Source organism: Mauremys reevesii, linkage group 11 (genome assembly GCF_016161935.1).
Source record: "Mauremys reevesii isolate NIE-2019 linkage group 11, ASM1616193v1, whole genome shotgun sequence".
Lineage (NCBI taxonomy): Eukaryota > Metazoa > Chordata > Testudines > Geoemydidae > Mauremys > Mauremys reevesii.
In genome coordinates this window covers 45,063,141-45,080,442 of record NC_052633.1, presented here as the reverse complement: position 1 = coordinate 45,080,442, position 17,302 = coordinate 45,063,141, and the positions used below count along the sequence as shown (strand labels likewise).

General features: G+C 41.8%; 1 protein-coding gene across 1 annotated transcript in view; it reads left to right on the top strand.

The window, feature by feature from the left end:
• SLC4A10 (solute carrier family 4 member 10) overlaps positions 1 to 17,302 on the top strand; it is a 169,356-nt gene that overhangs the window by 60,596 nt on the left and 91,458 nt on the right. Inside the window, exon 4 of the mRNA XM_039494286.1 lies at positions 8,391 to 8,529. Within this exon, the coding sequence (XP_039350220.1) occupies positions 8,391 to 8,529 (139 nt within the window). The remainder of the gene's footprint in view (positions 1 to 8,390; positions 8,530 to 17,302) is intronic.

Genomic DNA, 17,302 nt, shown 5'->3' with positions numbered 1-17,302 from the left:
TATTCATCTTAGCATACATACAAAATATTTATCTTTTGTGTAAGCTCTATGGTCAGAAGTGAACAAGCTGTCTACTCCCTGTATTGGGGGAAAAGTGAAAAGAGCTCCTGTAGAGCACTGGGGACCTAGTTGAAGAAAACTGTTGATGCCTGCGATGCAATGGAGCTGGAGATGAGGGTTTTGGGATGTGGGAGAGGCTCAGGGCTGGGGCAGAGGGTTGGGGTACAGGAGTGAGGGCTGTGGGGTGGGGCCAGGAATGAGGGGTTCGCAGTGCAGGGGGGCCTCTGGGCTGGGACAGGCAGTTGGGGTGCAGGAGAGGGTCAGGGTTCTGGGCTGGGGGTGCAGGCTGTGGGTGGGGCCAGGGATTAGGGGTTTGGGGTGCAGGAAGCGGTTCTGGGTTTGGGATGCCCTCAGGGCTGGGGCAGGGGAATGGGGCACAGGGTTGGGGCACAGACTTACCTCCAGTGGCTCCTGGTCAGCAGTGCAGCCAGGGTGCAGAAGCAGGCTTCCTGCTTGTCCTGACCCCACAGACCGCACTGCGCCCCAAAAGCAGCCAGCAGCAGGTCTGGCTCCTAGGCGGAGGCGTGCAGGCACTGCCCCACCCAGCTGCCAGCCAGTGGGAGTGTGGTGCCCATTCTTGGGGCAGGGGCAGTGTGCGGTGCCACGTGGCCCCCCTGCCTAGAAGCTGGACCCACTGCTGTCCGCTTCCGGGGTGCAGTGCAGTGTAGAACAGGTAGGCACTAGCCTGCCTTAGCTGGGCAGCACCACCGACGGGCCTTTTAACGTCCTGATCGGTGGTGCTGACCAGAGCCGCTAGAGTCCCTGGGTGCTGAGCAAGGTGACCCAGTGTCTTACATGCCACGACCCAGTACTGGGTTGCAACCCGAACTTGAAAAACACTGTTGTAGAGAGCGCTGTTGCATGAGCAGAAGGACAACAGATTCAATGTCTTTAAACTGAGACCACCTACTCAGAATTCCTTCACTTTATTAAGAACATAAGAACAGCCATACTAGGTCAGACCAATGGTCCATCTACCCTAGTATCCTGTCTTCAAACAGTGGCCAATGCCAGGTGCCCCAGAGGGAATGATAATCATCAAGTGACCTGTCGCCCATTCCCAGCTTCTGGCAATATTATATTTCCCCTGGTAACTGGACCTGTGCTCCACAATCCTTTCTCCCTCTCCTGTACTCAGACAGCTTTTCCAATTTGGAATTCTCTAGCTATGCATAAGGATTCTAAACTGCAATTTTAAATATTGATCTTTATTTTTCCATTTGCAAAATGTACTTTTCATATATCTCTAGGCAGACACAGAAAACATAATACACATTAATGAAGAGAGACAAGGTGAGTGAGGTAATATCTTTTACTCCACCAACTGCTGTTGGTGGGAGGGACAAACTTTCAAGCTTCAAGTCATCTTCTGTGAATTGAAAGCTTGTCCCTTTCCCCCATAGAAGTAGGTCCAGTAAAAGATATTACCTCCCCCACCTTGTCCCTCTCATCTCCTGGGACCAACTCGGCTACAACACCACCGAAATATCAGAAACGGACCCATTATCAATTAAGACTCACTCATAATCTAAATAAATAATATTCCTACTCCCTTGCAACAACAAACAACCTCCCCCCAAGCCCTTAACCCTCTCCAAACTGGCCCTCAGGTCAAAACCAACACATTAAAGGGTGTGCAGAAACAAACTGTAAATATAGCCAAGTAAATATATATTTATATATTGCAGGAGCTACTGTAGTGTCAGTCTGTAAATACTTGGTTATATTTACAGAAACTTCCTTTCTTGTAACCACCGTCTAAATAAACTCCTGAATTTTGCACAAATGTATCCTTTGATAGGATTATTGGCCTAGCAGGTGGGTGGAAGCAGATGTGATATATTGATGTATAGTGACGCTTTTGACATGGTCCTACATGACATTTTCATAAGCAAGCCAGGGCAATGTGATCTAGGTGAAATTACTATAAGGTAGGTGGTGCAAAATTGCTTGAAAGACTGTATTCAAAGAGCAATTATCCATGGTTTCCTGTCAACCTGGGTGGGTGAATCTAGTGGGATTCTGCAGGGGATCAGTCCTGGGTCTGGTACTAGCCAAAATTTTAATTAATGATTTAGCTAATGCAGTGGAGAGTATGCTTATAAAATTTGCAGATGACACCAAGTTGGGTGGGGTTGCAAGCACTTTGAAGGACAGGATTAGAATTCAAAATGATCTTGACAAATTAGAGAATTGGTCTGAATTCAACAAGATGAAATTCAATAAAGCAAGTGCAAAGTACTTCATGTAGGAAGGAAAAATCCAATGCACACCTACAAAATAGGGAATAACTGGTTAGGTGGTAATACCGCTAAAAAGGATCTGGGCATTGTAGTGGATCATCAATTGAATGTGAGTCAACAATGTGATGCAGTTGCAAAAAATGCTAATATTAGTCTGGGGTGTATTAGTAGGAATGTCTTATTCAAGATGCAGGATGTAATTGTCTTGCTCTACTCAGCATTGGTGAAGTCCTAGCCGGAGTACTGTGTCCAAATTTGGGCACCACGCTTTAGAGAAGATGTGAACAGGCTGGAGAGAGTCCAGAGGAGAGCAAAAAAAATTGATAAACCTGACCTATGAGGAAAGGTTGAAAAAAGCGGACATGTTTAGTCTTAAGAAAAGAAGACTGAGGAGGAACCTTGTAACAGTCTTCAAATATGTGAACAGCCATTAAAAAGAAGGTGATCAATTGTTCTCAATGTCCACTGAAAGTAGGACAAGAACCAATGGATTTTATCCGCAGCAAAAGAAATTTAGTTTATATATTAGGAAACTTTGTAATTATAAGGATAGTTAACAAACAGTTAACAGTTTTCAGAGGGAGGTTGTGGAATCCCTATCATTGGAGGTTTTAAGAACAGGTTGGACAAACACCTGTCAGGGAAGGTCTAGATTTACTTGGTCCTAAGTGCAGGAGAATGGACTTGAACTCTCAAAGTCCCTTCCAGACCTATTCTTTATGAGAGAGCCCCTCCCATGTATGGGACAGCATGGGAGAAACTATCAAGAGGGCATTGGAGGCTGGCATCCTTGGCTGGTAATAGGTGGGAACTGACATTGTGGTAGTGCATGAGAGATAGTAAGTAGGGAGGCGATAGGCCACAAAGGGCTGTAAATGTGAAAACAAGTAGCCTTTTTGATGCCATGGAGAAAAGGGAACCAGTTGAGGGATGTTGAGAGGCACAAAACAGTCAAAGCGACGAGCTAGAAAAAAGATCTATGCAGCAGTACTTTCAATGTGTAACAAGTGCCTATTTCTTATCGTGTATTGTATCCAGGATTGAGGTAATATGGGCAAATGAAGTGATATTGATTTATTATGGTACGGCTATTGTTCTCAATCAAGTGTTTTATAGTTTGGGATAAGTTAATATGTTTTATTTAGTAGATTTTTGTTTTCTAAATAGCTTGCCATATGCTCAGTGACTGTGAACTACATGGTTATAGCATTGATCTCATAAAGGAACTGTTATTTCATAACATCATAGGCGTGGGAACTAGGGTACAAAGTTCAAACCACGTGAATTTTCTAACTTCCAGCTCAGCTTTGTGTCTGAAAATCAAACTGTGCTCTTCATGCTTGGGACGTTATTATAAATCATCACCAACAATAAAGTATGAAGAGTCAGAACATAACAAGTAGTTTTGCTGATATATTAATGAGGAAGACAAAACACAGTTTGTTCTGCCTCATCTGTATAGGTTCTTCACTGCTGTCAGTAAAATAATCACGCGTGACTCAGAAGTCACAGTAGTAGCAAATCAAATACAGCAGTAAGGTACCATTTTCACAACCACTTTTCCAATAACCACACTGTAAGGTATTGTTCTGATCTGCTGATTTCCTTCCCGTGTTGAATACATGTATTTCTATATATATAATACATCAGAAAGACGGAGCTCTGTGGTACAATACTGTTCATGATCACTTAACATAACTGTTGTGTAAGTCAGTTCTACTGCTGGTTTCATCAAGAGAACTGGATGTTCTTGGCACTGGATGTTCTGGGATTCTCCACAGACCATCTCTCTTGAAAAGCAGCTTGCTTTCCATGTTCTCTCACTCTAGTTACATAAAAACACACACTTCTCTTTTGTCTCAAACAAATACTTGCACTGGAAGATTAAGCCTCCCTGTACTTGTATTCTCCAGTAGAATGTGTTAGCCATTGAACTCAGCTTTTTGCTTGCACTAGGCTGTAGTAGTGTAGCCCATGGGATAAAAGTGGACTTGTCACTTTCTAAACTGTAAATGGCAGGGAAGGGTAAAGCTGGTGAACTGTACATTTTTATAACTAGTGAACTCAAACATAAACAAACCAAAATCAAATTCTGCATTCCTGTGTCAAGGAAGAGGCAAGTACCATTACAATTCTGTGGATTAATTTTAGAGTTTAATATTTACCTGCAAAGTAGGGATTGCCCACTCGGTCCTGGGAAGATGTCAGTAGCACACCCACTGGCACAAATTTTGAGTGCCCCTTCTGGACTTTCCTGGTTCTCCAAAGCTGTGTTTAGTAAAAGTGAAAATGGTCACAAGTAAATACAGGTATAGCACAATGTATTTGCTGAATAATGCAGCTGACAGTTTCTGCTAACCAAAACACAGAGCTACAAATAACTCAGAAGTACATTTGGCAGCAATTTTTGGATTCGACCATGTGCTAAACATAAGTCCTATGGAGGATTTTAATCACACTTTGTCTATATGGATTTCACAGAAATGAGCTATTTTTAATGCTTCATTTCATTTGCTGAATTTGCTGTTCACTACACTACAACACAAATGTGCTGTACAATATATGACAATTTACAGAAAATAAATTCTGCCTTCTTTATATTCATGGTTACAGTAGTGAAGGGAGCTTATCATATACAACAACAGTTTTCCACATGCAAAGGAAAAGAGTTAGCCAAGTGGCAGGGATTAGAAGAGAAGAAAACTCCAAAGAGTACCTCACACAGTTCCCCGCACATCATCTCCCCTTCCCCAGATAGCATTCAGACCCAGCCCGCAAAGCCCCTGGATTCCCAGGGATTAGAAATAGGTCAGGCTCATGCATGTTTCCCCCCACTCTTATGCTCCCTGGCAGTGCAGCTCCATTGGCTTAAACGTTGGGACCATATCAGAACTTCTCAAACTGGGGTGCAGGGGGTTTGGAATGTATTCTGTGTGGGGGTGTGTGTGTGAGAAGCTTTCGGGGAGGGAGGGGGAAAGTACTGCGCACATTCAGACCGTAGAGTAGCAGCTGCTGATCAGGCACCCAGCTCTGAAGACAGCGCCACCGCCAGCAGCATTGGAGAAAGTAAAGGTGGTAAAGTATTGCCATCCTTACTTCTGCACTGCTGCTGGTGATGACGCTGCCTTCAGAGCTGGGCATCTGACCAGCAGCTACCATTCTCCACTCTGCCTTCAGAGCTGGCTGGCAGAAAAGCAGCAGCTGCTGACCAGGCATCCAGACCGGACGGGGCCGGGGGCGGAGGGAAATGAGGCATAAACTACTACAGACACAAAGAAGGGGGGCACAATCAAATAAGTTTGAGAACCACTGGACTATATTATCTTCTCTGGGGAGTCTCCATGGGGCTGGTCAGAAAACGATGTATTAGTGGAGTTCCCTCTTCCCCTGGCCCAGCTTCCCATCAACCCACACTCAATGGAATTGTGATAACTTCTGTGTTGCCTTCCTGCTTCTTGCTCCCTCTTCATGTTGGTTTCCTGCTTCCTAAACTCAGTGTTGTAGTTTGCGTGCCTGTGTGTGTACATTCGTAGCACTTGGTGTGTGCAGTTACCCAGGGCCTGCTGTTACATACCTGCCATTTGGACTGTTAAGATTTTTGTTCAGACTGTTGCTGAGTTAACAGGTTTGTGGTAATTACATGTTTTGATTGACTACCTACTTGCATGTCATGCTTTGATTTCCTTATGATTTGGGATTGCTGTTCTGGGATGCATCAGAACATAACAGTGGGCATGCCCTCTCCTTCCAATAGGACCCACAGGGTTCCTAATTCTGGAGAGAGCCTTTCTCAAAGAGAGGAAGGGAGAGACTTAGGGTTGCCAGCTGTCATATGACTTGCATCCAGCAGGGTTGCAAGGATTCCCCCACAGCTTACCTTCCTGGCTCCTGCAGATTGTTAGGCAGAAGAATTGGGGGCACCCAACCTACTTCTCCTCTTCTGCTCTCTCTCTTCCATGTGAGTGTAGCCCACATGGAACAATTAAGAAGAGGCTGCTCCAGTGGTCTACCAGCAAGGGAGATGAGGAGGCTCAAAAGGTGTGATGGAGAATGGGAATGTAAGGTGGGGACAGAGACTGGGACTGGAAGGATGGGCACAAGATCAGGGACATTCAGGGTCAGAGGATGGCCAGAGATGCAGAATAGGAAGGCAGGGGCTGAAAGAAGAAAGAGAAAATGATAATGAGGAGCAGGGGCAGAATGGAGGAGGTTGCTCCAGATCTTGAAAGACCCCCACAAAAACAATTTTGCACCCTTCAGTTTTCCCATCCCACCCCCCATAGTCTCCCAGGCCCTAGCTCTCCCAGACTCTCCCTATCTTTCACCCTGACTTTTCTGAGCTGCTCCTTGCTCCCTTAACAGCTTCCACCAGCTTGTGAAGGTTAGGCTCCTGCCTCCCCCTCACACCTGCTCACTCTGCTTGGGGAATTTATACCCTTAGAAAATGGCGACATGTTCTCACTGGTGAAAAATGCCACAAGTGTTGCTATTCTGTTTGGTAGCTTTGGCATTGGTGCCACAGAAGTGGGTATCTCTATAGCTGAATTCAGCCTACCACACCACTAGACTCCTTCAGCACCTCTGATCAGCACTTTGCTCTCAGTGCTCTGAGGTTAAGTGCCACCTTATCAGAAAGACTAAACTTGCACAGGATGTGAGAGCAGACTGGGAGAGCTAGTGTTGCTTAACCCCAGAATAAAGTGGTAAAGTAACATTTCAGTCAGACTGCACCCCAGGCACAGCAAGGCAGGGAAGCTGGAACAATTTGTATAGTGAGGGTGCTGACCCTGCAAACCCTGCATATAACGGAAACCACTTCAAGCCAGGGGGTGCGGCAGCAACCCCAGCATCCCTAGTTCCAGCACCTATGCAGCAGCGTGTCTGCTACTCCATTTCTCAGTTGACTAGCAGCATGGCTCCTACAGGCACCCACAAAGGATTCTTGGTGGTTCTTTCAGCTGTGAAGTACATTGTCAGAAACAGTAACTATACATTTCTGGAGATATTGGATGACATCCACAGTTGTATGATTTGAGATTTGGATTTTATTAAAAATAGCTTTTAAGATTGTTACAGCATTTGAACCAATAAAACTGTAGTATGCAAACAAGCAAACTATGACTTAAGTCAAGTGCACTATGACTGCCTGAGTTTTCTCTCATATTTCAAAGCACCAGTCATAAGGGAAGAGCAGTCTGTCTCTGAGATAACGTACCTGCTGATTGGGCAGTGAGGAGAGGATCAGAGGGGAAAAGAAAGAAGGGAAAAGGTGGTGTGAAGGGAGGAGAGCAGAAGAGAGGATGAGAAATGGGGAAGTCAAGAATAGATAGGAAAAAGAACTGCTGGAATGGCACCAATTATTCTTATTATTCTAGCCAGGCTGTCTGTCTGTCTCTCTCTATATATTGTTTCTACCTATTTGGCAGGTCCAGCAGGACAATTTATGTCAGTGAATAGTGAGAGATTTGAAATTCATGGAGGGTATTTTCTTTTGGGACCTATCAATATAAGTTTAATGTAAAAAATGAATGCAAATGTAGTACTCCGAATTTGTGAACTGAGTTAAATTCGTAACATTAAAAATCAGGCCACAGTAGTTAGCTTGTCTGACACTTAGCAGTACCTGTGCTTTATTTTACCCTGTTAGGCTGGGTGAGACATAATTAAACCACATTTGTAAGTATCTGTATACTTCACATTGTGAAAAATGTGTTTGCCTGTTTTGGATATATTTATTTAATTAGAATACAGGTAATTTAGACTGAATAAAAAGATCTTAATAGTAAAGTGCTGTGTGCTCTACAGTTCATAGAGCATGAGTTAAAGCATGACTGAACTGGTAAGATGTGTGATTATTTTATGTATTACAATACTTGTTTGCGAAGGTTAATTATCTGGATAACAGACAGTTGAATAAGCTCATGAAATTCCAGTCATTTGCTTACTGAAGGCATATAAATGACTGTTCCTACTAATGTAAAATCATTTTGCATTTAATCCTTGCTGAAAAAATGCACATTAGTAATTCAGTCCAATCACAGTCTCTGCTGGCTATGTTTTTTGATGATATTTGTGTTTCCTCCCCAGACACCCCATCACAAAGGGTACAGTTTATTCTTGGAACAGAGGATGATGATGAGGAACACATTCCTCATGACCTCTTTACTGAACTTGATGAGATTTGCTGCCGTGAAGGAGAGGACGCTGAATGGAGAGAGACAGCAAGGTAAGTATTTCCAGTGATGGTCACTGAAAGTGTGGTGAGACATTTCAAAGCTGTAGCAGGCCCAGGAACAGATTTTGGATACAAAGCTTAAACAAAAAAACAAAACAAACAAACAAAAAATAATTTAAATCCTTGTATAACTAGTATTGCCACAGTATCTGTCATTCCTTAAGACCCAGATGTTTTCATTTGGATTTAACATATATAGGTCAGAATGAAAATTGAATGAAAGAATTGACGTACACAAAAAATATCTATTTATTTATATTTTAGACCATCATTTTTGCATGTGTTTTTAAACTTACACAACCGGGAATGTATCCTTGAGAAATCCATGAATTGGCCTCTTTATTAAAAGATCACAGGAAAGAGGGAATAACATTACCATAGCCAAATTAAACTTAAGATAAACTCAAATATTCACAGAGACCAATCTTTAATGAGCAGATGCTCTGGAGACTTTGAATATTCAATGTTAGATCATTTCACTTCTGCAGAATTAAAATGTGGAAAGACTGCCTGCCCAGATTGTTTCTCTGCTGAAAGACATTAACATTGAATATCAATTACATAACTGCTTGTTTTTCTTCCTCGGGCTTCTCTAAGTGTGGGAGTCACTTACTTTATACCTGGTTTCAATGGGGCATTACATTTCCAACAAGTCTGGATTTTGGGTCTTACAATTTTTCTCCTTGGAATCGCTGCACCCTCTTCCTTTAGACAACTGCCACTAATTTGTTTAGTGTTCATGAAAGGTGCCAGAGTGCCCAGAGATATCAGGGAAGATCTGTGGCTTCAGTATGGTCCTGGTGGATCAAAGAGGCTGTAGATTCGGCCGAATTGCCCAACTGAGGAGTCTATCTGGGGGAGGGGGGGGGGAAATACCCAGGTGGTGGTATTCCTAGGGGCCAAGAGCAGTCAATAGTCCCTGTGACCTCACTGCAATTGTGTAAGCTCAGTGGGGCACAGAAAAATGGGTTCCCTGTGCCCATCTCCTCCATTGTGTGTCCATGCAGGGGGCATCCACAATCTGTGTGTATGCTTTTTTCCATGGACTCCAGTAGATTACACCACAAAATTGATGTTCTATGAGTCCTAAAATATTCATATTCACAGTCAAAGAAAGAAAATATAATTTATCTTTTTTTCAAAAGGCCTGGGGAATGATCTTCATTTTACTCATACTAATTAAAGATGGTTTATATCTTGAAGAAAAAAAAGTCAATTCTGTTCATAGTTACAGAATTTTTCAGCGGGGAAGTGAAACAGGAATGTCTTCTGGGAAGCATTACGGAAGCATGTTTCTTAGAAATTGTTCTGATTTTCATTTAACAAGCTTATAATCAAGACAGAATTCCAAATAAATAGTTGAAATAAAAAGAAGCATCCATTTAACTTGGTCTATCATATGTCTGTTTTAATTGTCCTCCTTTCTCTTCAAAGTAGATAAGCACATTTTGTAGTGTACATATACACTAGTAAACTAATAAGTGTAATGAAGTGGAGTAGGTATTATATATTACTGAATACATCACTAATCCTGGAACAATAGGCTTTTAGAGTAAATCCTTGATCCAGCATTCAGTTCCAGTAAGTAGGCTTTGTTCTGGAGACAACCGTAGTCGTAGTAGTAAAATTAATATATAGAGCACTTTTCATCAGCAGATCTCAAAGTGCTTTGCAAAGGAAGTCAGTATTGTCACCCGCATTTTACAGATGGGGAATCAGGCACAGAGAGAGGAAGTGACTTGCCTACAGTCACCCAACAGATCAGTGGCAGAGTCAGGAATAGAATCCAGTTATGCCAAGTCCCAGTCCAGTGCTCTGTACACTCGGACTCATTGCCTCGTAGGAGTCAGGAAGAGGAGGATTGATCCTGCTTTGAGCTGGGTTTGGACTAGATGACCTTCTGAGGTCCCTTCCAACCCTGATATTCTATGATTCTAAGGGGAAAGCATTTTCTCTGTCCCCTCTCTTATCAGGGAGGGATAGCTCAGTAGTTTGAGCATTGGCCTGCTCAACCCAGGGTTGTGAGCTCAATCCTTGAGGGGGCCATTTAGGGATCTAGGGCAAAAATCTGTCTGGGGATTGGTCTTGCTTTGAGCAGGGGGTTGGACTAGATGATCTCCTGAGGTCCCTTCTAACCCTGATATGCTATGATTCTAAGTCAGGGAATGCCTGTTGTTGTAGCTCCTGCTCTCTCCCCCCTCATAGGGAATGACTAGTGGATTTGCATAGTGGCAAATTCTCCACCCCCTCTATTCCCTCCTCAGCTCACCCTCACCCCCCCTGAATACTGGGTATAGCTAAGCTTCAAAGAACACAGCTCCATGGCATGCATAGGGTACGAATGATGTGAGGGAGCCACAGGGAGGTGCTGGTTCCTCACCCTTGCAAAAGCAAAACTCCATTGGTTCCACTGTAATTAGGGACTACTGTGGCTGAAGAGGGGTGTGTGTGTCAAGATTACCCTTCGTAATATTGCCACAAAGGAATGACATAAGAATGCCCAGTGTTTCTGATGGATTTTTGACTCTGGTGTTAATGTAATCATTTTAGAATATCTTCTTTTTATAAACATGAGTTATTGTGTATTTACTGTTTGCACAGGACCATCAGTGTGCTAGGTACTTTATAGACCAGCTAACAGAGTTATTGTGTAATTGTCACAGAGTGTGGGGGAGCCAGGGCCTTGCACCCCCTACTTCCTGTGATTCACCATGGCTCACAGCCAGCCAGTAAAACAGAAGGTTTGTTAGACGGCAGGAACACAGTCCAAAACAGAGCTTGTAGGTACAGACAACAGGACCCCCTCAGTCAGGTCCATCTTGGGGAACAGGGAGCTTACACCCCAGCCGTGGGGCTCAGGACCACCTCAGTCAGGTCCAACTTGGGGAGCAGGGAGCTTAGACCCCAGTCCTGGGGCTCCCTCTGTTTTCCCAGCCCGCTCCAAACTGAAACTCTCCAGCCCCTTCTCTGGCCTTTGTCTCTTTCCCTGGCCAGGAGGTCACCTGATCCCTTTGTTCTCCAACACCTTCAGTTGGCACCTTTACAGAGGAGGGGCCCAGGCCATCATTTGCCAGGAGACAGGGTGTCGGCCATTCTCTGTGCAGACACCATCACACTGGCCCTCTCAGGCTCTGCAACAATCACACACCCTTATCCTATCACCTAGATACTTAAGAAATGCATAGGGGAAACTGAGGCCCACACAATAGTCAGTGAAAACATTATGAACATTCCTACTTCGGCACAGTAATAAATTGCCAGAAAAGGAACACCAAGAGCCCAGTCCAGCTCCCATCAAACTCCATGGCAGTTTCACTATTGACCTTAATGAGCACAGAACAAGCCATCAGATAGTTACATATGCATTTTACCAAGAAGAGGTGTGGTGAATCTCTGGTGCAGTATGTCTGGACCCTTCTACAATTCCATTTGATGGAGCTTGCATGCACAGTCATTATTCTGGAACCTTTTATAAATGTTGTGTGCAAGCTGTGTACGATTAATTGAGACATTTGCTGCTCAGTTAGTCAAAATGGTAGCAGCTATTGAAGAGGAGTGTGGGTAAGATTTGGCTGAAGCTCAATATCTGGAGGAAGAACAGAACAGCTTTATCTGAACAGAGGGAAAGGACTTAGCAAGCTGCAGTGGAGGAGTTAAAGTGGCAGAGGCTCAGTTGTGTTGTCTCAAAGGCAGATTCCAATCCTAATGAGCCCATCAATACAATATTATTCATACAGAACATTTTTTATGGTTAATAATGGTTTGGTATACTAACCATTTAACTATATTATTAAACATAAATAATTGGATTATTTCTTTTTTGCAACAGGCCACATGGCAACAATAATTATGTACTATTATTTAGAAATCAAACATATACAGGAATTAAAACATCATAAAGTAATCAGAACATTTGTGAACATTTCGTGAAAGCAGGAATCTCCTGTGTCAGCCCTAAAGTGACCCATTTTGCCCCTTTAATGATGATAAGGAGGAAGAAATGTGTCCTTTTGGTAAATGACATTCAATGTTACCAATAGAATAATTTGCACAGATGACCCGGCTGTACTGTTGTGTACAGAACGCTTGATTTATATGTCCTATAAAAGTACTTAGTGCACTTGTAACCCACACACCTCCTGGGTGTGGTGTTCTGTCCCCTCTAGTAGCACCGCTCGAGGCCTCTTAGAGATTAATGAGTCTGCTGTAGCCTTAGCTAATAGTCAGACTCTGAGCTGTTTGTTTACTTTGGTTCATTTTCAAATTAAAATTGGCAAAAGTTCATGTCAAAACAGGTACAGTTTGTAGGATTATGATGCCTGTGCTAGTCAAGCAGGTTGCAAGTGATAAATACTTGGGGAGACACAGCAGGCTCTGAAATAGATATTACTGGGCCCCATAAGCCTGATATTTTGCACTGAAAAGTTATGGCAAAGAATACTACAAAGTGTTCATAGGCTCTATTTCATGCTATACTATGTACAAAATACCTGATACATTTAAAAAACAGTGACTTTTTTTTTTAAATTGGACAGTCCGGTTAGCACTTTGGTTCTATAACAGATTGTCACCATTGGAAAAACAGTTGAAGTATTTTTTATTTTATTTTATTTTATTGTCAATCTTGCCTGTAGGAGAGGTCACACATTTCTTTCCCGCCCACCTCCCATGGCTAAAGAAAGTGTCAAGCTGCAAAATCTGAGCATGGGTTTTGAACACTCCAAAATTTGTATTTCTGTTTTTATTCAGCCCACTATAAAAGAATGGGAAAACTTGGATCCGGGCCTTGGTTAGGATTTCTAAACCTTTTATGTTCCTGAAGTTTGGAGATAAAGTCAGGGGTTTGATAAAGACCCAACTCTGGGCTATTATTCCTTTTCCTTTTTCTTTCTTTCTTTTTTTTTTTTTTTTAAGTTCACCAAATACATTTGCATAAAGATTAGGTCTTTGTTCCTTTTAGAGTTTCTGTTACTGATGCTTATTCCTTGTTTTAAGTAATAATCTCCTGACGTGGTTAACAAGCATCACATGAGGTAGTGTATCCAACTCAAAATATAGAGAAGAAAACCAGTCCAGGAAGCATTTCTTAGAAGAGATGGAACACTCCCCTCAGAGCATGGCATCAGCAGTGTTGTGCTACTGTAGTGTGCATCAGAACCATTAACTGGTAGTGCAAGAAGAAATCTTAAGAAATAAAGATCATTTTCATACAGATATTTTTAGAACTAAAAGCAGAAAGGTGGGAATCTTACTGTTAGAATGAATTCAGATTGACTTGGATATGATCACTGACATATATGGAAAACTGCTGATAGACCTTATGCATAGGATAATGACACAGTGTCTATTGAGGCATCTGAAGGCTCTGTGTTAGGACCATTCTTATTTAATATGTTGATCTAGAAATGGATTAAAAATCATGTTTACATGCAGACACTACTATGTTAGGAGGAGTTGGGAACACCCAAAAATGAAGACAAAGTAATAATGCAAAAGGACCTAAGGAGATTAGAAACATGGATGGAAAATAAACTGAGCCTCAGTTTGTTAAAATGCAAACTAACACATCAGAAATAAGCCTCACAAAATGCAAATATTCAGGAGGAAGAAGAATCCTGGAAAGCAGTAATGTTAAAAATATCCTGGACAACAGGTTAGAAAGAGTATCTGGGCAGCAAATAAGGTCAATGCGGTTTTGGGCTGTAAACACAGAGGCACCACTTCATAGAGTAGGGAGGTAAAAGTCTCTTCTTATATAGTGCTGGTGTAACTGTGCCTAGGCTACTGAGTTTATTTTTGGATACATCATTAGAGAGAGATACTGATTTACAAAAGAAGATTCTAAGACATATTAGATATAATCTGAAATGTTTTATGTCATTATATATATATATAATGAGAAGGACCAACGCAAAGATGCAGGTCTTCCTAAACTGCAGACTAGTTATAAAAGAAACAAAGTTCAAACTAGTTTTCATGAGATACTCTGAAAGCAAAAGACACCAGGCAGAATGTGATTGAACACGCAGTATAGAATGCTAAATCTGATCTCAACTATATTATGAGGAGTTTAGCCAATCCCACAGAATGTGGAATATTACAGTTTTCACATCAAGTTCTACCACATCATATGATTTTTTCTGACAGTGTCTGATTCAGTTGGTGTAATTTTGTGCGGAAAAAGTACACCTGTATGAAAACCATTGCTTTGGACTAATCTAGAAAAGCAATAATTGCAAGTTGAAAATGAAATCTTAACACAATATTCTGTTGTGAAATAGAGTGTCAACTGTACCTTGATATAATCATGTGTGACCAATCGCTAATTGTAAAGTCATAGAATCCATCAAATTTATAATGACAAACAACAGTTAATGTTGGTATTTTAGTGTGTGGGGTGTTTGGTGCTATATCACCAAGCCTGCTTTATCAAGTCAATGTTCATTATAGAGAACATTATATACTATGTGTCTACCCATTCCTTGATCAGAAAACATAGAGAGCTGAATAGTCCAGGGCATACTCAAGAAAAACATACCAAAGAGTGTACTCAATTCACATCATGTTCTGTGTGTGTGCTGTTTTTGTTTCATGTCCCATGCAGGCCTTAAGGGAGTTTGGAACTGAATGTTGAAAAGGTGTCTCAGAAGACCAAAAGCCTGGAACTATAGATGCCTGTGGGTTGTGTCTCAAAAAATAGTATAGTGATCCTTAGGTGCAGAAAAAAATCAGTAGAAAACCACCACCTCATGGCTGATAGAATATGGAGATTAACATTGCCTAGGGTATTCACAAAAAAGTGTTGGGTGATCAAAGATAAGCAATGAAGCAGAATAGTTTGCATTCAATTTCCATGTTATGATTAAACCACTACCTCTGGAACTGTAATTGCAAATTTTATCTTTTTTATGGCCTCTTGAACAAAAGTGGATCTTTTCATCCCCTTTCCTCTGTCCTCATTAGACATTTAATTAAAAAGTGTCCCCCCCAATTTAACTGAGTGTTGAAGGAAACACTCAGGTACACTTACTCCAAAACATAGTGTCTTGCCTTCATATATCAGAGGGGTAGCCGTGTTAGTCTGGATCTGTAAAAGCAGCAAATAATCCTGTGGCACCTTATAGACTAACAGACGTTTTGCAGCATGAGCTTTCGTGGGTGAATCCGACGAAGTGGGTATTCACCCACGAAAGCTCATGCTGCAAAACGTCTGTTAGTCTATAAGGTGCCACAGGATTCTTTGCTACTTTTGCCTTCATATACTGCTTCTACAAGTAAAGCACTAGCTAGCAGGAGTAGCTAATTAACTTCAGGTTCCCCCAAGATTGTTTCTGAAGCTTAACTGAGTGACACCTGAAACACAAAACAGGCAGTTTCATTTTCTGAATAACTTCTGTGGGTGAAATTCAGCCATCTACAGACTCATGACAGAGTCAGCCCAAGACTCATGAAGCATTCAAGTGATTACAGGTTTAAGTGGGAATTAAATAGGACGTAAGCCTTGAATTAGCCCCATCTATTCACGGATGAATTTCACCCACAGATGACATTTTGAAAATGAAATTAAATAGCCTGTTTCCTTTTTCAGGTTTTATTCCATTAAACTTCAGAACCAATCTCCCTTTATAGTGTTGCAGTGGAATATACTAATGCAAACATTTGAGAACTGCATGCTTTGTTAATCTCGCCTCAGTCAGGAGTCAAGTGATAGCACAGGAAATCCTGACACCAAAAATCAGTTTTGTTTGGTTAAAGCAAGGCCTTGCAAAATAACTTTTTCACGGGAAACTCTTAGGGTGGTTGGTCCTCACAAAGAATTTGTTTTGCAAAGAACTGTCTTCTTTTGGAAGAGGTGCAGCAAGGATCTGCCTCTCTCACTCCCCTCCTTCCCCACTCCCCAGTTTGAACTCTTGTCTGTGTCTATATACAAGGTGTAAGGTAGTGGGGAAATGGGGCTCTTATTTATAAGATTAATGACAAAATAGAATAATGTCATGTAATACGGAGAGAGTTTGGGTCATATTTTCTTCTGGTGTCACTCCACTGAAGTAGTTACAGTGAAACCAGCAGAGAATTTGATTGTTTATCTCTCTCTATAAAAAAATGCAGATGGCCAATTAAAATTTTCATTAGATGGCTAACAGAGTGTTTTGGAGAGAGCTAGTGTAGCAGTCTCAGACTTTTTTTTCCCCTAAAGTGTTTACTAGTTTCTTGTCTCCTGTCCAAACTTTATTCTTATAGGCAGAGCTGATAGTGTTGCCTAATACTTTCCATATTTTCAGTTTCTTATAACTTTCCCAGGCTCTAATCACTCTGACTGAAATGTCCCACATTAGGTGTCTGAATTTTGTTTGAAAAGTTTCAGCTAAAATAGTTCAGGTGCTCTCAAGAATGAAATTAGAGGAAACATTTTTGCACATGTTAAAAAATTCTTAGTCATTTCATTTAGAAGCTCTAGTACCTCTATTTTTTTGAGCAAGGTAGTTTAAATTTGGCCCGGGGCAGTCTTTGTGTCAAAGATGTAACTTTTGCTGCCCATGTGGAAATTTGGCCAAGTTTTAAGCCTTTGAAAAATTCCACCTTGCATATGCTCAGTAGAGACTTGTTAAAGTTTAGAAGTTAAGTTCTGTGAATATTTCCTCCGTACTTGGCATTGTCCAGCCTGAAGGTGCAGGGGGCTGAGCAGGACTTTCTCTACAAATGCTGCTATTGGCTGATGTGAGCCACTGTGACAAAGTATACTGTAACTGAATGCAGGGAGACT